Genomic DNA, 25,620 nt, shown 5'->3' on the forward strand with positions numbered 1-25,620 from the left:
ACCCATTAATAGGTAACGGATCAATAAACACTCATTGACAACAGAAGATGGTGTTTCCCTTGGGGTCCGTGCTGAGGAGATAAAAAGAGGGCAGAGTCAGAAGACGGAACGGAATACAACGGGATCCATTTGGAAGCCACAGAGTTCCCGCGCAGTGTCCAGTGGAAGAAGACAGTGTGTCACATAGTGATTTGTGAAATGCTGTAACCAGTTGTATACGGATCCAATAAATTCGATCATCAAATTGAAAACCCATCTTATTAATCACGCAAGCCCCGGATACATGAAAATATGTTGGAATGTCATGGTGTGCGGTTCGATATGAACCAAAGGTTCGAAGAAACATAACTCCGTCGAATGCCTCTTGTACCCTGAAGACGGAAGCAGCTACGTACTTCATACGTTTCTGTACCTATGAGATTCGTTGCAAGATAGAAAAATTATGTATGTACTGTCTTTTAATGGGCCACCCTGTAATACGGTAGATAATTACTGACATTTTTACACTGCAGATGAAGATAATAAAATATTCCGAAACGTCGGTATCCACCTATTGTTACATTCCAGAAGATCACGTTTCAAATATGAATCTTGAGTAATCGCGATCCTTAGATTTAAGTGATTTAATTCTGGAAGTTAGTTATGAACAACCTAGCACTAATCACGTGTGCTGCATGAATAGAACATATGATTCATGTGATTCTTCGTGCAATTATGAGAGGATATTCATATTGTTAGATAGTCGTCTGTTATATTTCAGTAAAGCATCCCTGTAACAGGCCTTGGAGGCACGTAGCGTTGTGAGATGTTGAGTTTCAAACATTTTCTAAACAATCGGCTCATAGATGGCGGTAAGGTTGTTCTTTACCCCCCAAAATATTCCAAGAATATTCCTGGTACTCATTTCTGTTAGAGGCTAAGTCGACCTCAGGAGTCATAGTGAGGCTGGAAGGATTAGGTAAATTGAAAATAATCCAATGACCTCATCGGACTCGAACCAGCGACCTTCCGGCTTGTAGGTTAGATCCTCAACCAACTACACTACCGCGTGCCCCGTTATAGTTCAATGGGGAGACAAATTCTTAAAATAAATCTGATAAAAACGTAGCTAAACTGCAAACAACCCACTGATGATGCCCAGCTCCGACAGTAAGAATAAGTGGATGGAAAACTGTAAATTTAGGAGCTCAGAATTGATCCGCTGCACGAGCAGGTAGGAAGGTTACTCCGCAGGTATGTATTTGGAACTGGCGGCTGGCTTGGAAACCTGTCGGGCAGGCTGGAGGCTGGACCCTCGAGGGAATGGAATGTCGTCTCGATGACCCGGACATCAGATACACTGAGAACTGGAACTCGACAACTGCTAGCCTGGCTGCCTACCTGCCTGCCTTTATTCAGTCTCTCACATGGCTCAAAACTCCAGGCTGGAGTGTTATACATGTACCTGCATTTGAAAGAAGAGCTTCCTCCAAATATGAGTAGGAACTGACTTAAACGTGTGATCAGAATAAAAGAAAATCGCGTAAAAATAATTTCAGTTATCAAGATTTACAGGTTAATTAGGGGTGGATTGCGTGACTAATAAGACGGGTTTTGGATTGGATGATTAAATATATTGACATCTTATGCACACAGCTTGGAACTAGCTGCAGTTATATCGCTATCGCCTATAGAGTTAACCTTACATACGCACTAGGCTTCTCAGTCTTCACTTGTCGTATCCTGACAACGGATTTATATTCTTCTCACTGTAACTACAAATCACACATGAAGTTTTTGCACAGTCTAATTAATTTCTTGCCATTTCTTCTTCACCACCTTCGACTGCCATCATCAGAACTCGACACATTTCTTGACGGCAACTAACTCTTTGCTCCTCTGTATTGCTGAATACTTCCTTATAAAAACTTTATATGGACCACGCAGAAAACACATCCTCTATTATTAAGGAGGCGTGTTTACTGATTCGTTGCCTAGCAATGGACATCGTACTCTTGGGCGTGTACGCTTCCACAGGAATGTGTCTACTGTATCGTTGCCTATCAACAGGCATATGTCACATAGTAGACTGTGTTGTAAGGATCATTCTCTTGTCCACTTTCGACGGGTTCTGCCGGAACATAGGCCACATCAAAGGTTATCATTGCTGACACTTCTCGTGGTTTTCTCTGACACTCAAGAGAGAATAGCACCTCATTCAGCAAACGACTGCTTCGCATTCATCCGTATTCAATCATCCTACCAACACACGCCACAGTCTGAGATTCTGACAGCTTTGCAAACTGCAAATAATAAAGTTGCCCCTGTAACAGGCCCTGGAAGCCCATAGGGTTGTGAGATGTAGAGGCACCCACATTTTCTAGACAATCGGCGGTTAGGTTAGACTGTCTAAAGGGCCGCGCCATAGCTCAAGCGGTTAGTCGCTGGCTTCCCACCGCGACGGCCCGGGTTCGATCCCGGGTCTGGTCACATGAGATTTGTGGTGGCAAAAGTGGTGCTGGGGCGGATTTTCTCCGAGTACTTCGGTTTCCCCTGCCAATCTTCATTCTACTAAATTCTCCATCATAATCACCCGGGGCAGGCTACAATAGGCCAATCAGTGGCCGCCGTGCCGAGTGAACTCAGTTGGACCCCACCGCCCACTAAGCGAAATTAGACTAAGATGGAAAAAGGAAACATATAATAATAATAATAATACCTGTAGCCGTCCTGCTATTTAAGAGCAGACTGTATACAATTCGAAGCCGACGTGTGCCCATTTCTACCTCCGTAAGAGAAATATTAGGTTCGTGACGGCAAGAAGTAAATGTTTTATTGGTAACCATGACAACGAGAAGTTTACACTAGATTATGGCGTGAAGTGTAAAAATCAGGGGAGGAAGTAAATAGCTTCTGAATTTGCGGTGCAAATTCCTCTGTACTGAAACAAAAGTTATTAGAGTTCTTGTTAATATTGTTATATATTTTTTCTAGCTTGGCCACAGCGTACAATGATGTCTTCTGGGACAATTAGCTGTAAGTGCGGGGTTGGCGGCAGACGTTCCAGAAATTGTCTCTTTTTCTTCGTCAAGGTAAAGCTATCAGCTGCTCCCGCATTCCATACTGACACGACTGATCGCCCGAGAACGATTCATATTATTATCATGATTATTATTATATAATTTGTTCTCGCCCCATAAAGATAATTTTGATTTGTGTTGATGGAATTATTATACGTGATTGATATAAATCTTCCTGTTTTGAATTCCGTTTGTGTTTTTGTTTGTCTTTCTACGCGTGTTGATTTTGTAATCAGCGACCGGGCTGGGAAGTTTGCTGGTAAATACATAAAGAATTGAATTATTCCAGTATGAAGAGACGTAGCGAGTAATTTCAGTATCCTTTTATACAGAATGAAGGGCAGTTGCGAGCCAGCTGGCCAGGACAATGACCCGAAATAAAAGGAGACCCAGTATAAAAAAGACAGAAGAGATAACAAGGTCCCAAAGCGAGGCGCTGTCAAACAGCTAGCGGTCGGGTATGTTAAAATTTTGATGTCACGTAGCGTTAAAATACGTCGGGTTCTTCTCTGCTCAGCCGATATGTGCGGGAACCTCGCCACCTGCTGTCCAATAGATCACATCATCTGGACGCTGAGCGTCTTAGCGTGATAGTGCTATCAGAATCATGGAATGGGCGGTTCTATGGGCCCATTCTGAATGGACCTTCTAATTAATAAAAGTAAACAAGAAAAATTTGTCTCTGCGCTTAAATAATTCAGTACTACTCCATTAAGACTTATGGGAGTGTGGATATAGAGATCCATGTTTTCCTGACCTCGGCATTAGTTGTTGGTAAATTGTCAGTTTAATACCTTGGCCGATTTACCGCCAGGAAGAGGCCGCGCCATAGCTCAAGCGGTTAGTCGCTGGCTTCCCACCGCGGCGGTCCGGGTTCGATCCCGGGTCTGGTCAAGTGGGATTTGTGGTGGACAAAGTGGCGCTGGGGCAGGTTTTCTCCGAGTACTTCGGTTTCCCCTGCCAATCTTCATTGGGTGTCGCGTGGTCAGCGCAACGAACCCCCACGGCCGTTAATTTTGGTTTTCTAGACCGGAGCTGCTATTTCCTTGAAACAGCACGTCAATTATCCTCACGAGGCTGAGTGAACCCCGTTCCAGACCCACTACTTCTCAGAAAATTTGGTAGCGCTGGGAATCGAACCCGGACCTCTGAATCTGTGGCCAGGAACTCTGACTACTAGGCCACAGAGACGTTACTTGATTTATTAAGTTAAACAGGAACCAGCTACGATGAGTGGTAGGACTTCTTACAGGACACTGTCACCTCAAAGAGACCTCTTCAAATTGGGACTAATTAACATTCCAACTTGTGAGAGGTGTCAAGAAGAAAATGAAACACCCACACATATCCTGTGTGAATGTGAGGCCTTAACTTATTTAAGATTGTGCCACTTGGGTCAATACTTTATGGAACCAAGTGACTATTTCGACGTCCCCACGTACAAGATCCTGCGCTTCATTCGAAGAGCGGGATTGCTGATGGGATAATCAGAAGGGCAAGCACAATAGACCACTGTAGGTCGCGGTGCAAGGGCCGAGAAAGCCACCCCTTATATATACATACATACATTCATTCATTCATTCATTCATTCATTCATTCATTCTTGATTTATTGATGTTTCATAAATTATATTATATAAATATTTGCAGTCTAGAGATTCATTTTTGTCAATACGCAATTTCAGATTACCACAGAAGCGAATTCTCCATCTTCAACGCATTTCTTGAATACAAATTTGGTAGTAAGTTATGAATGAGTGAGAAGTCCTTTATGTCTGTATATCATGTGAATTATGTAGACACTAATATTATTTTATGAGGATACGCGTGTTACATATAGAGGACTATTTATAATCGACTATTTATGCGATTTGAGTCTGGGTGATGGCGTTAAATATGGGCCTCGACGTATCATTCGATGACATGTAAGACTGGAAAGGAATACGGAAGAAAGCAGGGAAATTTAATAGTACTAAACTCACATAAAAATGATGAAGGTTCCCGCGAATTATCAACATACATAAGGCTAGTTTTTATTTATGATAGAAGACAAATGACAGGCGTGGTAAACTAGTGTCCTGATGACAGTTAAGGAACATAGAACACAACTACGTGATGTATAAAGGAACTACAGTGCTGTATCATGTAACCGGAAAAACTGAGCAGTGTAATGTTGGTATTGCATAATTAAGACAAATATTGTAAATTAAACGATATTTAATATAATAATTATGTATAAAAATTCCAAACTATTAATATTATAAACATTTTCTGAATTTAAACGCTTCCAAACAAACCTAAGTAAAACCCCAGGAAAAGAACTAAAATGGTATAAAAAAGAGTATATACCAAGTTACACCACTGGGCAAAATTCATTCACGAGCGAGTACTTATTGAACATATATATTTATTACAGATTCTGCAGGTTATGTAAATAAATATGTGAAAAAATAAAAAATTATACTTCTCTTATGTACATTCCATAGGTAGAATCATAAAGATGGAAGCAGTATGGTTCTCCGAAACAGTAATAAATTCAATCTACACTACAAGGCCCATCATCCCAGAAGAAACTAACTTCTGTATTCGCCAACATTTTTATCTCAGATCACAAAATTCTTATTGTTTCCATATAATCTAATCCTTGCTGTCTTTGAATGTGACAACATTGGCAGAAGGCCATTCCGCTAACTTGTTACGGGCTACTTGGATTCGATTTTCGACAAGAGAAAGAGGGTTTCTTTTCCACAGTTTCCAGATTTTGGGACCCACGCACTCCCCTATCCAAACGTTAACGAAGTTTTAGCCGAGAGCTGATAATATGGCTGGGTCGTGTTAACTGGCTACTTGCTACCATCGGAATACTTGGATCTAAACCTCCATTCCCGCATACGTCTTTGTAATGTGGTGTTTATTAGTCACACAGACTACTCTACCTTATTGATTTGCATCTCTGACTGTCTAATCGTATATCCTATACCTCAATTCCCCCACACGTTTTGATGATACAGTTTGTAATTAATTAAAAGCCAGAAAACAAATATATATACAGGATTATTCATAAGTCAGTGAAATAATTTGAAAATTTACAATAAATAAACTACGAAAGGGATACCAAATTTTATTACACTGAAATGGAGGTAAATTCACCAAGTTTTTTTTTTACATAATTTACAGATGCTCAGTGTGATCATCTTTGCTGATACGGCAGACATTATGCGATAATCCATTTCGTCCCACACCCGTGTCAGCATATCACGCTTGACCAGAGCCACAGCAGCGGTGATACGGTTGCGAAGATCCCTGAGATTAGCAGGCAATGGAGGCTTTTAAAAAACTTGGAGAGACTCATTCTCTATCGGCGTAAGAATTACCATGATCCGATGCACAGTTTATTTGTTGTCAATTTTTAAAATGTTTCACTGACTTATGAATAATTTTGTATAACATAATTTCGCATTATATTCATTTACAATTATTGAGGCTTACTGCGAAAATGTGCTAAGAATTTGTTTGCGGTCTTCCTCAGTCCCTCCAAAAAATTTGCCGAGAAATATTTAATATTAGGCCACAATCACTTACTTTCGCATCCCTTAAAATTAATTACTACCAGCTATCACAAATACTTTTCACACTATACTGTCTGTTACTGAGAGCACCCGCAGAAAGCAGCAAGTAGAAAGGAGCAAAACAACCAACAGACATGCTCATTATGCATTGTATTTTGTTTAAAAAAATAAGAAAGCTTTCAGCATTACGAAGGGACAGCTTGAAAGACATCAAAATATGTCGGCAATAGCCAAGGTCATCTTAGCTGAAGCAAATAGCCGTCCATTAATATCTGTGCTAAAAGCATTTCCATGGGATTAAGAACTCTGACGTCAGACCTATGGAAGTGTATTAAACCAAGGCTGTAAAAGGGGTATAGATGCTGTTTCTTGAGGAGTCTTTTCTTTACGAAGTAATTTCCAGTGACCCCAGAAGTCATAATATTATTTTCCAAAAAGTTAACAAACGAATTGTAGAATCGGTTTTATCATAATTTCTTAATATTTTCTGGTCATTCGTCGTAGGTTCTTCTATTGATCTGAAATGCCGTAAATATTTCGATTACGTGATGAGGACAGAGGAATTGGGATTCGATTTCCGGAATGTGTTTATGAAGCGGGACTAAACTAAAGATAAACAGCTTTTTACATTTACCAATTCAGAGAGCCGGGGCAGCGTAATGGGTACAGCGACTGGCTACGGGCTGGATGACCGAGGGTTCAGAATTCGAGTCCCGATATGGTCAAGAATTTTTTCTTCCTCACGTCGTTCGGACCGGCTCTGGGGCCCACCTAACCTCCTATTCAATGGGTACTGGGGCCCTTTCTCCGGAGGTAAAACGGCCTGGGAGTGAAGCTGACCACTCACCTCCAGCTAGTGTCGATTTCAGGAAAATATGGATCTATACATCCACTCCTCCATACGCCTTACTTTTACTTTTCATTTGTAGCATATTTATTTCGTAATCGGGCGGTTCCGGGTTCAAGTCTCGGCCCGGAGACAGGCTATCATGAATTAGATCTCTCCGTGGATATTTTCAGTCCCTCTGAGTAGACGTCATGGTAGTGTCGATTTTAAGTTACGACTTAGCAAGAAACAAACTTGTGCTTAGTGTTACTGGGTTTTTGGACTTTGACCATTGTCCGGTATTCCAGAAATTAGAAAACATAATGTTTCGGAAACTGGATCTGTTTCCGTCCTCAGTTGAGTGGCTGGGAGACACCTACTCTGTTGGGTCACTTAAAAAGATCTATCCTCAATTATCCAACAGAGTATGTGTCTCCCAGTCACTCGCCTGAGAACGTAGAGAGATCCAGTCTCCGCAACGTTGTTTCCTCTCGTTTCTAGAACACCGGACGATGGGCACAGTAAGAAAACTCAGTAAATGTGAGTGTTCTCTTGCACCATTGTCAGAACCCTTTATTACACATTTGTGCTTGTTGTATGTTCCAAGCCAAGTCCCTTGCTTGGCTTGCTCTTCAACTCAAAAAATGGAGAAAATCTCTTACTCTGAAACGTCGGATGACTTCGACTCAAGTACACGGCGTTATATTTTAGGAGACCAAATGATTTATACGCCTCTAAGCGAATTTTAAATGCCTTAAAATCATTCACTAAAGGAACTGGCGAGATTAACAAAAAATTTGTTTTTAATTTGGCGGAAAGGAGGAAGTCTTGCTTTACCCAGGGTTCAAGTTATATAGTGCTTCTACTATATTGCAACTTTCGGTCGGGTAAATTGCTGCCGGTCTTCGCCAGCACAGATATTCCTGGGTTGTCTCCTCGATATCAATGACTAAAATTTATAAATTTTCCTAGACGTTTTTCGAAATGAGTGTTGTATCTTCCGATGTAGGATTTTAACAAATCGTTTGTGTAGAATCCAATTAGGATACTCAGAAGTACTTGGAGGTGTAATTTTTAAAACGTTTTAAATATTTGTATCGATTGTCAGTTTATGCGGTAGCGTAGTTGGTTGAGGCACTATGCTACAAGCCGGAAGGTCGCGGGTTCAATTCCCGATGAGTTCATTTGATTTTTTTCAGTTGACTTAATCCTTCCAGCTGCACTATGGCCCTGGGGTCGACTCAGCCTCTAACAGAAATGAGTACATGGAATTAATTACATGATTTTCCTGGAGAGTAAAGCGCGGCAGGCGCGTAAGGCAGACGACCTTACCGCCATATTTGAGCCGATTGTCGAGATAACGTGGGACCCTCAACGTCTCACAACGCTATGGGCCTTCACGGTGTGGCACAGGGATAGCTTTACTTTACTTTTTTTACACTCTCACAACAGCATTGGTTATCATATGATTATTTAAAATCATGAAATGCATGTAAGGAACTGGTCGTTTACTATATAAGTTAATGTTCCATTATTATGCTGGAGTTTTATTCCTCTGGGACGTGGCACCGCATGGTTTGGTATATCTCTTGCCAGCGTTCGAAACAACTTACGTCTTCATATTGCAGAATTGAAGATGGAGGCAGCAAGTCTCTCATAAAAATTTGGTAAAGTTTTCAGACTACACGGCGTCATATCTCAGAAAACAATGGTCTTCATGGTCATCGTATGAGAACCTTAAATCTTACTGGGGCAATACTAAAAACCTGAGCTTGTGTAAGGGCCTTCAATCGGAACAGGAAGTCGGTTATCACAGCTATCACTATGAAGAGTACCATCTTCTGGGACATGACACCGTATAGCTTGGTTGAAGTCCAATGACGAGAGGAATATACTCCTTCCTTCTTCATGTCCGGAGATTAAGCAAGTACCAAACAAATCGCAAGCTTTGAAGATGTTTACAAAATATTCTTTCGAAACATCAGTGAAGGTATGCCTGTCATGTAGCAAAAGACCGAAGATAACACTCTTCAGTACAAAGTATATTAACATCATGATTTTAAAGTGTTTCGAAGCGGCATGGTGATAAACTGTGATCCCAAACCACACTGAAGAAGTAAAGGTAAATCGTGTACCTGTCGGAAGTGACTGCACCCAAAACCACTGTGCTAGCTGCCCACACTCACGGCATTGATGTATGCTTTTTTGCCACCTGCAAGTCTGACGTCTACAGCCTACCTGCTCCCAAATAACAGAACTCGACAAGTGCAAAAAAAATCTTCAGCAGCGTTGCCAAATTACTTCTAATACCTGTTCAATGCCTTTGTTTGCAGTTGTAACATAAGTTGTCGGCTTTCCGATACATTAGTATTAAAATGGTTATGTGCTGCACCATCTACACCTACGTGACGCTCTGATGTTTCGTTACGTAATGAAAAACCTACTAGAAACAAGTATGTTACAAAGGCAAATATTGTTGAATCAAGAACGGAGAATTTATTGGGATTATTTATTAAAATTCATAATTAGTGGCTTCATGATTTCACATCTGTCTATCTATCTATCTATTTATCTATGGCTCTACAGTCATTTGATGGGCCTTGGCATCTTTTTCAGATTCTTGATCTTTTACACAGTCTGTAGGACTCCTTAGACCAGGGATCAGCCCGCCGCAAGGCCGCTAGTTGCACGCAGGACAGCACAAACACAGAATAAACCCACACAGACTGCAATGGCTCAAATGGAATTCGAATCCACGACCCCAGCTTTGGAGTTGGCGACAATATTTCGTGCCTAAGACCTCGCGGCCACTGTCATACTAGGTATGATGAATGAATAAGTGAGAATGTAACAGACTCGGGGAAATTTTAAATTCATAAAATTTTCTGTCAGAAATCTTCAGTGGTAATGACAACTGAAAGACTTAGACGTAGATGGATTTCATGAGTTTTATGGTCACAGAGCTGGCAGTTGTTCGGCTAATCAAGAGAACTGATCTTTCTTGCTTATTTAACAACGCTACTTTTAAAGGTGATAAAGAAATGCAAACGTGAATATGAAGATATCTGAAATGATGTGGTAATAGAATTGGCCTTCATATGTCGCGAAATATCATGAAAACCTACGCCTTGTATCGCTGAATATGGTCAAAATTTATGTCGGATTTCAGCACACAGTACAAGTCCATGTCGTACCATACAGCTCTAATGATAAATAAAGTAAATATGAAATATTCCCTGGTAATAGTAAAGAAGCTATCCCATGAAGCCCATAGGGTTGTGAGATATCGAGGTTCCCACATTTTCTAGACAATCGGCCCATAGATGGCGGTGAGGTTGCCAGTCTTAAGTACCGGCCGACCTTTACCCCCAGTAATGTTCCTGGTAATCAAATCTGTTAGAGGTTGAGTCCACCCCAGGGCCATTGTACGGTTGGAAGGATTAGGTCAAATAAAAAAATCCACATTATCTGATTCGAACTCGTGACCTTGAACTTTGCAGCATAGTTCCTCAACCAACTACGCTACCACGTGCCCCCAAAGTAGTTTCCGTGCTTAACTAATTAAATACTGCGCTATGAAAGCATTTCCCTCCAAGTTGTCTATATCGTCACATAAAATTCTCCTGTCTCGCAACCCAGAATACAACAAATTTTAAGAAACCCACCGCATCTCATGAGTAGTATAGCTTCCGACTACTTGCATGATACTAGGATTTAATATGAACCCAATATGTAATAAAACGAAATTTTCAAGCGGGAAAAAGTGAGATTTTTATCTCAATTTTCTGGAACAAATAAGTTCCTTGTTGAACGTATACAAAGTCAGAATATTTTGACTTTCTATATGTTCAAGGCAACGTCCGCGAAAGAAGCAACTGTACAATACCCCTTGCTAAGTAACGGCTTGGGAAACAAGAATATTTCCACTGCAACAGGAGAACAGTGCTGTTCGTGTCGAAAAGTTATTGGCAGGATAGTTAGCCGATGCAGTTTCTTAATCAGATAACAGCTGGAGTTCAGTCGTTGTGAGTTATTCCGGTGAGAAGCTGGTAGCTGAGGCCAGGGACATTTCAGGAACCCGGAAGAAGGGTAACGTCAGCTGTTGGAAGTTGCTACCAAGCAACGGAAATGAAGATTGTAAAAGACTGCGAAAACCTAATGCGTCCCATAGTAATTCGTGACGTGTGTAGAACAGTGGCAGCATAATAGTTATTTGTAGTTACGGTTTGTAAGTGCTCAATAATTTAATTCGCTTAGTGAGGGGTGGAGTGTAACTGGATTCACTCGGCACGGCGGCCACTGATTGGCCTATTGTAGCCTGTCCCAATTGAATATGATGGAGAATTTGGTGGAATGAAGACTGGTAGGGAAAACCGAAGTACGCGGAGAAAACACGCCCCAGCGCTACTTAGTCCACCACAAATCCCACTTGACCAGACCCGGGATCGAACCCGGGCCGCCGCGGTGGGAAGCCAGCGACTAACCGCTTAAACTATGGCACAGCCAAGTGTTCAACAAGTCCGATTACCAGTCCAACTCCACTTTATAATCAGTAGGATTGCAATAATATTTTGGATATTGTCCATTATCATAGGGGTTTTTCAAAAAGTTTAATGTTTTGGTCTATGGCTTGGAAAATCTGTTCTTAGTTAGTATTTTTGGGTATGAATGAAAGTTTATTAAGATCACTGAAACATAAATAAACCTAAACAAGTGCAGAGACTGAACATAACTCATCTAAACACTAAGTTCTTGAACGAGCATCGAATGTTAGGAATATTTAACCAAATTTTTCACAGCCTTCCGATACATGATATTCTTACCTTAACACTGGATTCTATTTTAAGTATCATCATTTAATGCAAGGTTGCTAACGCGAAAGAACCTAAGATATCTCAATTAACAACCTAAATCAGTATAGGACGCTTAAGGGCCCTTTTAAAGAAAACCAATTCGGAGATTTCAATGCTGGAGAAGAATAGTAACAACTATAAACTTTTCGTAACGAATATTCTGCTATGAATTTTATTACTAGACTGGACCTGCCTGCTGTCAAATATATTATCGCAAAATATGATCAGCGGAGGAGGAAATTTGGTATCAGATTAAATATTATGCGAAGACTAACATTTTGTATTCCATAGATAAACCCAGGGGGACACGCTTTAGCATAGTTAGTTGAGGCACTATATTACAAACCGGAAGATCCAGGTTCGATTCCCGATGAGATCACTACATTTTTCAATTTACCTAATCCTTCTAGCAGCATTGTCCCTGGCCTCGACTCAGCCTCTAACGGAAATGAATACCAGGAATCTTCCTGTGGGTAAAGGGCGGCCGTCCGGCGCGTAAGGCTAAAAACATCACCGCCATCTGTGAGACGGTTGTCTAGAAAATGTAGAAGTCTCGGCGTTTCACAAACCTATGGGCCACCACGGCCTGTTACAAAGATAGTTTTACTTTATTTTTCTTAGAAATAGGTCCATCCTTTAGGTAAAACAGAAACCTATTATCATTTTCCTAAAACAATTAACTATAAGAAATAACAATAAATATTCTCATGATATGTAAACATTATTTAAGATATTTTGTATGTGGTGAAAATTGAGAGGAATTTGAAGGAAATCAAGTTTGTTTTAAATTAGAGTTTCTCGCTTCATATGTTTTAGTTTTCGCACTCTTAATTGCTTTTGTTAAAAATATAACTAGATACAATAAACACGACAGTGGTTATTTTTTCGTAGGTTCTCCAACGATGTTTTCGGTGTTGAGATTAAATAATATCAGATAAGTCATATACTATATCCATGTAACGGTGTCCTCCTTGAGAAGCTGACAGTCGCTGAGACAGTTAAACAAGTTCCCTGCCTAATGTGAAGCCCTAATATTCATTACGATGTTCACAACTGCTTATCACATGAATCCAGTTCATATCATCCACTTTCTTAAGCTGAATTTCAACACTTCCTCTCATATACGTTTAAGCCGTATATGATGTTCCATTTTTCTTACTTTTACAGTCAAATTTTGAATGCATTATATGCCATCCTACATGTCCATCAATTTTATCTTCTTTGATTCATCACCTCAGCCTACTAACATCTCGTGAATAGCACGAAGTACCAACCATTTATTACAACGTTCTCCAGCCTCCTAGGTATAATAATGTATTATCAGTACCCTGTAAGGTAAAGCTGTCCCTGTACTTTACTAATTAAGCACTACGCCATGAAGGCAATTTGGGGGGAGTGCATATATAGATCCGTGTTTTCTTGACCTCTGCACCAGTTGGAGGTGAGTGGCCAGCTTCACCCTGGGAAAAGAGCCCCCGATACCCATTGTAAAGAGGCTGGGTGGGCCCCAGAGCCGATCTGGACGATGTGCAGAAAAGGAAATTCTTGACACTACTGGGACCCGAACTCTGGCCCCTCTATCGTCCAGCCCGTAAACAGTCGCTATACCGACTGAGCTATCCCGCTCCTCTCACTACCCTGTTCACAAAAAAAAAGCACTCCACATTTTCTCCTTCATGCGACAGGCTAATTTGCAAATTAGCCTGTAAAATATAAAAGAACATTTTTAACTAAGTATAATTAATTATTGATCATATTTTAAATACAGAGCTGAAAGATATAGATTCGCACCGAATTACAAGCAACATTAATATTTACTACTCTATCATCCAAGTGTCTGAATTGTTGATCTACTTCTCTATTACCAGAAAAATAGGGGCGAAACCACAGACAAAAATAAATAACATCCATATGTGTAAAATGGTAACAAACAAAATAAAACAAACCCTGTGGCTTGAGTCCTCAAGCGAACTATACCGATTGAGCGACAGCCGCTTGTCGGCGAAGTGGTCAGAGTTTCTGCCTACAGATCCAGAGGTCCGGGTTCGATTCCAGGCGCTAACAAATTTTCTGAGAAATACTAGGTCTAGAACCGGGTCCACTCAGCCTCGTGAGGATAATTGAAGGGCTGTTTCAAGGAAATAGCGGCCCCGATCTAGAAAATCAGAATTAACGGACGTGGGTACCCTCTATCCGCAACTTTGGCACTATCTTCGCTGACAAAGGACGGTCGCTCGGTCGGTATGGTTCACTTGCGGACTACAGACCACGGAGTAAAATTTTAATAAGTTTAAATTATTATTTTATACATTTTTAACCAGTTTGGATTCAGTTTAGAACCAATTAATTTGTGCATAAAATGGAGAATAATAAAATTGAGAGAAGCGCTTTGTATTATCACTTTATTCGCAACACACGACAAAGAACACAATATATGGATCCATATAGGAAGCACAATTAAGTAGTGTAAGACTTTGTAAGATTTGAGGCTTTCACGGCGGTGACTATGAAGAAAGCAGTCTTCTGGGATTTGGCACCGTGTATATGTAGTGTTAACCGACGTTTCGGAGGAACGTATCGCCTCCATCTTCAGGGTAGAAGGAAAAATATAAGAATCCGCAAGCGAAGAGACCGTGAGAACTGGTAACCCTGAAGATGGAGGCGATACGTTCCTGCGGAACGTCGGTTAACACCACATATACAAGGTGTCAAATCCCAGAAAACTGCTTTCTTCAGTGTAAGACTTGTTTATGTATCGCCTGATGATGGCCCCATGCACCGAAACATTTAGCGGCGCTGTGCACGGTGGAATGTGATTTATTTGGTGTTTGTTTCTGTTCTGTTTGATAGGTAAAACCAAAAATAACACATATATTAGAGAATTTTGACTGAGAAGACACTGCTTTGTTGTGGCAAGAAGTGCTCAGAGCTGTCTATAACACATATAATTAACGAAACAGGAAAAGACGCAGTTTCAGAGCTCAAGAAGAAAGATAAGAATATTATATAGGGAAAAGACGTGCAAATCCCAAGAACTGGCTGCAAGCAGTCATGCAACATCACAGTTCTTTTCGCTGCCCCCACCGTTTATTGCAGTCCTACAGAACTTGCTTCTAACCTAACCATACAAGCATAGTCTTCGCTGCCAATTCGGATAAAGGTGGCATAAATCTCAGTGTTTCTCTCAATTTCACAACTGAACTATTACTTTGTTCTGTAGTTCTCAAAGCCGCTGGGTGTAAATTTTACTATCTTTTGTGATAATAGCTCGTTCTGTTGGATCGCTATAAATATTTCGAAGAAATAATTTGCCTACATTTTCAATATAAAAGAATTATGATAAAGGAATTTGATTTCTATGAAACTTTGGTTCCATTGCAACAAAATATAGGCGTCGCAGTGTGGGGAGCAACAGCTTTCAGGGATAAATTTGAAAATATATCCTTCACGTTGCTTCAATCCCAATTATAAATTACAAATATATATACATATATTACTATCAGTCGACATATGATGTCGTATGATCTGGTAGATATCTGTCACATTCTAACGTAACCTGCTGCCTCCATCTTCAGAGTGTAAAATCTCTTCTACCTATCTTCCTCCCATAAAGATGTAAAATTTCTCCTCTGCTTAATTAGTTAAACACTATGCCGTGAAGATATATTAGGGAGTGGAGGTATAGCTTCACCATTTCTGGCTTCGCCATTAGATGGAGTTGATTGGTCAGCTTCACGCCCCTGCCGCTTTAGCCACGGCGAAAAACTCTCTGTACCCATTGGATAGGAGAACGGGTGGGCCCCATACTAGATCTGGACGCTATGGAGAAGAGAAAAAACTTTGCACTCCCGGGGGTTCGAACCCGAGCCGTGGAGCCCTTAGCTATACCCAGAAAAAAATAATTTTCTTTGCCGTCTTTCTCAGGACAGCGAATCTTACACACAGTAACACAGAATTTTACCTTGTGAGGAAAAGTAAGATACGTGGTGTAGGAGAGTCAGCATTCGACAATTACTTGAGCCACTTTTGTGCTGATAAGCATGGCGTTGAAGGCAGAAGAACGGCTCCGCACAATTACAAACATGGCAGACTAGTCATGGAGCTGAGGTTGGCTGTCCTGCAGGTAGCCGACTTGTCAACCCCTGAGGGAAATTAGGGAATACCGCCACAAAGTGAGAGTACAGTCACTGGCCTCGTTCCCTGGGCGAGGTCTTTCCTTCTGTGGTGCGCCACAAGGTTCCGTACCGTTCGCATTCCTCATGGGCTGACCACCTGCTCACGCTGGTGGGAGCAAAGCGAGAAGGAAATATCTGCATGGTACACATGCCAGAAAAGCACATACATTTTAGAGGGGGGGTCATGGGTCATTTTACCTGAAATATCTGATGCAATATAAAAACACGTCTTTCTGATAAATTTAATTTCGTCAACAACGCACCTGATTTCTGTTTCTACGTAATAGAACACAATTTTCTGCGGTCGCGTGGTTGGTTGAGGCATTATGCTACAAGCCGGAAAGTCACGGGTTCAAGTTCCGATGAGGTCATTGGATTTTTCAATTGACCTAATCCTCCCAGCCGCACTATGGCCCTGGGATCGACTCAGCTTCTAACAGAAATGAGTACCTGGATTATTCTGGAGGGGTAAAGGGCGGCTGGCGCGTAAGGCTGGCAACTTTGCCTCCATCTATGAGCCGATTGTCTAGAAAATGTGAAAACCTCGACGTCTCACAAACCTATCGGCCTCCACGGTATGTTACAGGGATACTTTTACATATATACTTAATATATAAAGATAAATATCCATCAAATTATACCTAGGGCAAACTGCTGAATCAAGGTATCCATTTTTTTTCTGTGATAGATATTGCTCACGATCATTGCATTCTATAGCATAAAAATTAGGATCAAATTCCATAAAATGCAACACAATTTGATAAGAAACAAAATAAAGCATTTTATACATGTAAAGCATTTTCTTTGCAGTCTTGATCTGCTTCCGATGTTGGCCATAATTGGCTGAAACATATAAAAGCTATTATTTTATTATTAAAAATCGTTGCTACATTTAATAGAATTTAATTCTGCGGCTGCTCAAGAATTTCCCAGCATTTTATGGAACCAGAAGGTTCATTATCGTATTCACAAGAGATCTCCATTGGTCCCTATCCTGAGCCAGATCAATCCAATCTATACCATCCAATCCTATCCAAGATCCAACATTGAAATCCTACATATTAATATTAATCTGGCCATCAATGTACACATTATCTACATGGTATAAGAACAATTTCTCTATGGGTGTGAAACTTGGTTTCTAACAACAACGAAGGAAGAAGGGAAAGATGCTGAAGAGAATATTTGGACCAAAGAGAGATGAAGTGACGGGAGGTTGGAGAAGACTGCATAATGAGGAGCTTCATTTGTACCCTTCGCCAAGTATAATTAAAATGGTTATATCATGAAGGATGAGATGGGCAGGACATGTAGCAACTGGTGATAAGAGGAATGTTTGTAGGATACTGATGGGAAAGACTGAAGGAAAGAGACCACTTGGAAGATCAAGGAGAAGATGGGTGGAACTGGATCTTGGAAATGATAGGGTGTATGGACTGGATTTTTGGGGCCAGGATAGAGACCAGTGGAGGGCTTTTGTGACTACTATAATGAATATTCGGATTCCATAAATTGCTGGGGAGTTCTTGAATAGCTGAACAACGGGATTCTTCTCAAGAAGGGCTCAGCTTCATTAAGTTACAATTATTGAAACCGCGACTTCAGTAACACATTTTTATAAGTTTCTTACAGCGACTTCTAATAAATGTGATTCAGGAGAGTGAAACGAGATATGTCTTATAATATCGTAATAATGGACTATCGATTATCGATATTCTACCTCGAAATGTTGGCTGGAAGAGAGAATGCATCTGCCTTCAGAAAACGTTGCAGCAAAGCAGGCGGAATCAAATACGTCGCACCGGGACCATCTTGCCTCTATTTTCATGGCTGCAGCAACAGACGAAGAAACTGAGTCAGCGTAACTCTCCGTTATGCATTGCGCAAGTCACACTGAACCATGAAGCGGGTAATCTCAACACACGACTCGCACCTGCTCTGCGTCTCATTGCCCTGGGCTTTCCCACCTAACTGGCTTCTCTGTGTAAATAATGTAAACAGCTAAAGCTATCCCTGTAACAGGCCGTGGAGGCCCATAGGGTTGTGAGACGTCGAGGCTCCCACATTTGCTAGACAACCGATTCACGGATGGGGGTGAGGTTGTCAGAATTAACGCGCCGGCCGCAATTTACCCCCCAGGAAGAATCCTGGTACTCATTTCTGTTAGAGGCTGAGTCGATCCCAGGGACATAGTGCTGCTGGAAGAATTAGTCCAACTGAAAAATCCAATGACCTCATCAGGGATCGAACTCATAACCTTCCGGCTTGTAAGCATAATGCCTCAACCAACTTCACTACAAAATACCACGTCTAAGTGAATAAAAATATGTATTAATCCAGTCAGTATAGCGACGGACTACGTCCTGTATGATCGAGGTTCGATTCCTGCCAGGGGCAAGAGATTTTTCTGTTTTCCGCAGAGTCCAGACCGGCTTTGGGGCCCACCCAGCCTCCTCTCCAATAGGTGTCGTGGCAGAGGTGTGAAGATGACCACTTTCCTCCATCTAACACCAGGGGCAAATAAGGAGCTTCATAACTTGTAGGCTCCTTCAAGTATAATTAGAATGATCAAGTTTAAAAGGATGAGGTGGGCAGGGCATGTAGCACGAATTGTGGAGAGGTGAAATGCATATAGGATATTGGTAGGAAAGCCGGAAAGAAGGAGACCACTGGGAAGATCAAGGCCTAGGTGGGTGGACAATACTAAAATTGATCTCACAGAGATAGGATGAGATTGGATTAATTGGATTGATCTGGCTCAGGATAGGGACAACTGGATGGCTCTTGTGAACAGGGTAATGAACTTCGGGTTCCATAAGTTACTGGGAAGTTCTTGAGTATACACACAATTGGCAGCTTGTTAGGAAGGGCTGAGCTCCATCAGTGAGTGACCGCTAAGGTCAAGAATTGTGGAGCTATGCCTCCACCGTCCATACATCGTCATGATGTGATGATAAGTTACTCGAGCACAGAGACCTCAGAATTACTGAGTAGCTCCTAGGCACAATCTATACTGAAAGAGACACATCAAGTCACTGTACCCCTAGCCTTCAGCAAATATTGTTCTAACGCCAAGAGTACGTTCTACTAACGCAGCATTTCTAAGTCTCTGCGTTATGATAATGAGGAAGTGATTTATGACTTGTGGTCTGGAGATGATAGTTTCGAATAATGACCGGAACTTTATGTGTTCTGACAGATGTTTCGTGGTTTCCCTCAGTCCAGCAAAATAAATATTAGAATAGCGTCTGAAATTAAGCCACGACCCCTTCCTTCTACATTTTTTCCCATCATTATTCATTAATCCTGTCACTCGGTGCTATATGATGCGCTCTGCAGACACAAATCACCAGAACATATCATCCAAAAGTGGAACCACATCCGTTACGTGCTCAACAACTGAAGTCACTTTCAAAGCATGTACTGGCAGCTCCGCTTTCCATAGTTGCAGTAGGTTACAATAATCTCTTTGAAATAGGTGTTTCTCGTGAAAATGACGACAGATGACAACAGAGGGGCTCCTGTTGGCAGATCCACATACGTACATAATCAATACTACCACAAGCCAGCACGTGCTTGGATTTTCCGGCGCACTGTGTTGCCATAATCCAGTGCAGCATCATAATGGTTTTATTGAAAAAACAGATTTGAGAGTAACCTTAACAAGCCAAAAGATTCCACTGACCACTTCTCCAAATTTATTAGGAGATTTTTCCGTGAAATACATTACATATTTCCCCTACTTGTAAGGCTGTTTGTGTGGCTATGATTGTATAGATTAAATTAATGTAACGAGAATGTAAGCTGTATATGTATCTATTTATCCATGGTTCTACAGACCTTACAGACCTTGGCCGCTTTTTTAATTTCTTAAACCATAAGCAGTAGGTAGTACTCCTTGGAGAGGGGATCAGCTCGTCTCAAGGCAGCTACCCACACACACACAACACAAACAGAATAAACGAAAACAGACATCCATGCCTTAAGCTGGGGCGAAATGAGGGCACAAAATGCGTCCGTTTTAATGAACGTCGTGACGTCTGTTGTAGAAATAAACAAGAGAGGCGAATGCTACGCTTTCTTCTGGCTCCATTGCAGACAAAAGACTACGCACCGCATTCTGCAGCTGTGTGGTGTCCTCAGCAACGTTCGTTATAAAGTACGTTCGTTGCAACGAGGTAAGCCTGACTTGCCCACTTCCAACTTCAATACCAGGGACCCATCAGAAATAGGTATCCTTTCAGACTGACTTCATGGAGCTGAGCCCTTCTTGAGGAGACGTCGGTCACGTAACTCTCAAGAAGTTCTTAATTTTTATGGAACCCGAAGGTCCATTACCGTGTTCAAAAAAACCATTCACTGGTCTCTATATTGAGCCAGATCACTCCAGGCGAAACCACTCCATCCTATATTTCTAAGATCCATTTTAATATTATCGGCTTTACCAACAATATCCTATATGTATTCCTCTTTTTCTCCGTATATACATATTTCATCCTCCTTGACTTGATCATTCTAATTACACTTGGAGAAGAGTACAAGTTATGAAGTTCCTCATTATGCAGTTTTCTCCAACTTCCCGTCACTTCATCTCTCTTCGGTCCAAATATTCTCCTCAGCACCCTGTTCTCAAACACTCTCAGTCTATGTTCCTACCTTCTTTCAGAGATCAAGTTTCACCCTGAGGATGGAAACAAAACCTATTCCTAAGTCATCTTAATATTAATTACTGAATCCAGTTTTCATCCTAAAAATTAAATTTATAAAATCTATATTAGCAGCCTTGAATTTCGTGTAACGCCACCGTTAAACTATATTAGGTTGCCAAATTGAGTCTTCTAAGAAAGAATGATGTTCATTGCCTATTCTAAAAAGTTTAGCGAGTTAAGTAAACAGGAGTGAAGCACTGATGCATGTCATGAATGAAAGAGTTTTAGTGTTCTGCTGTAAGAGCACCATAAGCAGGAAAGTTATTCGAGGAATATTTAGAAAAGTCATTTAACCAAACTTCCATTCTATTACATGCGGTGTCTACGTGCTACTAATATTTTCATCTGAGAATATTATTTGGGAAGACGAGCTTCTTTTCAAAACATCAGTTAAAAAACTTCTTTAAAATTAAATCATTTCTTACAATAAAAGTCCTTAAGTTTTGGCAGTGAGTAAGCTTTCGGATTTTGGTTTTCTGGGTTATGACTATCCATGTAGTCATGCAAGTGGATACCTCCTTCGTCAACACTGAAACTGGAAGCAGTTTTTTCTTCCGAAACTTTAGTATTCACCTCCGAGACTGTACAAGGCCGTAACCCACAAAGCCAGCCTTAAATCAGATTAATGTTTCACAAAATTATTATTTCATTCTTCGCTAAGCCTTCAATTAGTGACTACGCACTGCGAGATGGCGCATTTGATAACTTGTACAATAAACTTAAAATAGTTTTACTTCGAAATAAGGTCCCGAAAGCTTCAGTGTACTCTCCTGTTAATTTTCTACGTTTCCTTATCTTCGGTAGTTTCAACACCCATGACCTTTGGTAATTAACTCTCTCCCAAGACCATCTGCTGTAGACTCCTCCTTTGCAACTGTATGCATACTTGTGGATCACACTGTAAATCCAAAAAATTTTCAGCCGGCGTTCTGAACCCTTAGCCCATTTAAATACATCCCTAAATAATATTAAGAGAGTGTATCTTTCATATAATAGTAATTCTTTTGTATTTTTTATAAAATTAATTCCGGAGTCAAGTCTGGGGGATGGGGGGGGGGGGTCTGTTTAATTCAAATCTGTCACTTACCTCGGTCAAATTTTGCACATCATCAGAATCCACGACATCGTCTGACCCCAGGTCATCGCCGGCACCCCCACCATCATCATCAATCAAGACAAACGCTACGTCATTGTTGTTCGTGTTATTCCCGTGATGCATCTGTTTCCTGGGCGACAAAGCATCTCCATCCGTGTCCTCGTGATTGAGTGGTGATGTTTTCCTTTTGTGATTGTTGTTGTTGCCATTGTTAACAATTACATCGTTGCCACCAATGATGTCTCCCACGGGGATCTGATCACATGACGTCTGAGAATCGGTGGGACTCTCTGGGCAATGTTCACCATCCATGTTACAACTGTTTCTGCTAGCAAATAGATCTATCTACACGATTCTTGTATCTGCCAGCATTATGGACACTCATGAGTTTGGTCACACGTGCATCATATTTTTGCGGTATTTTCAATAAATTTGACACAAATGTTTTCCAAAATTCTGTATCTATCACGAAACTACTAAAATATTGTTATTCTTGTATCTTATCTAGAAATCAGCATATTTTGTGCCAAAATAAATACAATTTTTAGACCTTGAAATAATTTCAGTTTTTCCACTAAAGGAATGAAACGAAAAATGAAACAAACGGCACTTTTTGTCTTTACCCTACACCATATTACATTTGTGTTTGAACTGACAGCTTCAGCGTTTCATAAACGGAATAAGCACTGCTTGTAATGGAACTTGTAAACATTTCTTTTAACTTTCTCTCTTTTAGGAAACCATTCACAATTCTGACATTTGTTCAGACAATCCCTAAAAAAAATATATATATATATATAAAATTATAAGATCGTAACAACTGGTTGGATATATTTAAAATCACCTCTCCATTCACAAGCGCTAACCTGTTTTCATTCACTACACAATTCTTACCGCACACTTGCCACTTTATGTATACAAATATCCTGAGTATATACACGTTCTTGTAGCGTGAAACATGTACACACACTGCATAAAGTCCACTTTCGGTTACACTGCACTAAACATAACTTTTCTTAACCATGAGTTCAATCATTTCCCATTAGACACAACACCAAAACCCCTCGAGTTAACTTCACTATGCTTCTGCAACCCTCTTCAACTCAAAGGGGCCCCCGTTTCAACAACATCAGAGCAGCGAAAGCACCGCAGCGCCACAAGTTCTTCCCGTCATGTTCTTCTTCTTCTTACCTCCTTCCATCCACCATAGTCGTGTCTTCATATGCTGGACTGGGCCCATGCCAACGGGAGATGCTAGTGGTCTTCCCAGGACGTTGCAGGTGGCCGCAAGAGTTTTCAAAGATGGCTGAAACTGACTGTCCGTAATACCTTCTAACTCGCTTGGCTTCTATCTCTCTGGCTTACGTTAAGCTGCCCCGCTGAGCACAAGGATAAATTTCCCGTCTCTTTCTTTCTATTTATCATCTCTGTCTCTAAAGCTTTTTCACCATGTTCCTGTAGTTGCCACGTCTTGAACTCGGAGAGAAGACAGGTACAGCAACCTTGAAATTGCGCGCGCTCTCTTCTCTTCTCTGTCTGTTACCACCGTTCCCCATATCGTTTCATCTTTCTCTTTTCCAATGCCTGTCTCTCTTGCTCTCCCTGTATACTCAGGCTGTTATGCTCAGGATTGGTAATAAAAACAGTACGCATTTTAGGATTTAAGTTTCTCAAGGCGATAAGTCTTCTGGCTTGTAACGCCATTTAGATCGTAAGGGACTCAACTTTTCGGAGTCGCATATTGCTTCCATCATCAGAATAGACAATTAAGCCAAGCTAGAAACCATACGAAATAGACCGAAGACTTTGCCTAATATTTCTGATGTTCCTCTGTGATCTATAAAGGCCTTATTAGATAAGAATCAAGCAAGAATTAATTATTTCCGAGTTCTCATTTGTACAAGTCACGCAAAATGAAACTGCAATGCAGTTTTAAGCTTCAACTCGGAAGCACGAAATAATAGAGCCTTTAATAAAATGCGACTATACAAATCTCTTACCTAACTAATCCCCCCCCCCCCGGACTCCTTTAATACTGCGTCTCAAACGTAAGGACGCATTGTAGGTTAACTACCCCACGTGCACACTGAAGTAAATGTTTCGGTAGACACACACAGGGTCATAATGACGTCAACAAATATGTAATATAAATGTTTGTACACAAGTCCAGTTATTAGACGCACATGTGCTTATGCTAATTAATAAATTAATTATGAAGAGGTAGTAAAACGTTGACGTAAATCAATCATTGCACATAATTTCAACGCTACAACGAAGAGAAATGTCAATCATACTAGTCGCGCTGGTCAATGGCATCAAATGCCTTCGCCCCTTCAAAACAATCGTTGGTTCGAATTCCACTCGAGGCATATGTGTCTGCGCTTATTCCGTGTTTATGTTGTCCTGTATCTACGTAAAGGCCTTCTAACGGGCTGATCACTAGTCCAAGTGGTCCTTACCGACTGTCTACAGAGTGCTCCAGAAGGAAGTATCAATATTCTGGGAGGTAACAGTATGGGTAATTCTAAGCAAAAAGGGTATATGTACATATGTCCTCTACCGAACCGTTCCGAAATGCAGTTATTTCACTCTACAGTACACTTACACTGTACAGACGATCAACACGCCATGTCCTCACACGAGTTGCACCGAGATAGAGCTATTTCACTCTACAGTACACTTACACTGTACAGACGATCAACACGCCATGTCCTCACACGAGCTGCACCGAGATAGAGCTATTTCACTGTACAGTACACTGTACACTGTACAGACAGACAGACAGCAACACAACATGTCCTCACACGAATTGCAAAGTGCATTGATGTTGCCGGTGGCATTTTCGAAAATGTATTATACTGGGTAAACTGTACCAACTTTGTCACTTGAACAATAAATACTGGTATTAGAAAGAGTACTTAATATCTCCTTCTTATCAACAGTTCTGGAACTGTACAGTGAAATAGCTTTATCTCGGAAGGGGTTCGGAATAGGACATATGTAAATGTAAAATTTGCATAGAATAACCGATACTACGACCTTCCAGAATATTGATATTTCCTCCGGGGACACTCTGTATAAGATTAATAATTTCACAATTAATTCTCAACGGGAAAATAATCCGTCACGATGGAAGGAGATTGAAGACTTCAATTACTGAATTTGAATTCCGATCTTTTGCCGTCTGCGTGCAACGTCTTTTAATATTTGTTGTTTCTTTTTTGTTTTTATTATTAGTGCCGGACCACCTCTGTGGTCTAGTGGTCAGAGTTCTTGGCTACAGATCCAGAAGTCCCGGGTTCGATTCCCCGGAGCTACCAAATTTTCTGAGAAG

General features: G+C 40.9%; 1 protein-coding gene across 1 annotated transcript in view; it reads right to left on the reverse strand.

Moving 5' to 3' along the window:
* The window catches only part of LOC111867049 (ETS-like protein pointed), a 142,303-nt gene extending 118,384 nt beyond the window's left edge, over positions 1-23,919 (reverse strand). The window contains exon 1 of the mRNA XM_023856523.2: positions 22,278-23,919. Coding sequence (XP_023712291.1) covers positions 22,278-22,598 — 321 coding nt within the window. The 5' untranslated portion in view covers positions 22,599-23,919. The remainder of the gene's footprint in view (positions 1-22,277) is intronic.
* Positions 23,920-25,620: the final 1,701 nt, after the last annotated feature.

This window comes from Cryptotermes secundus, unplaced genomic scaffold, assembly GCF_002891405.2.
Source record: "Cryptotermes secundus unplaced genomic scaffold, Csec_1.0 scaffold125, whole genome shotgun sequence".
NCBI lineage: Eukaryota > Metazoa > Arthropoda > Insecta > Blattodea > Kalotermitidae > Cryptotermes > Cryptotermes secundus.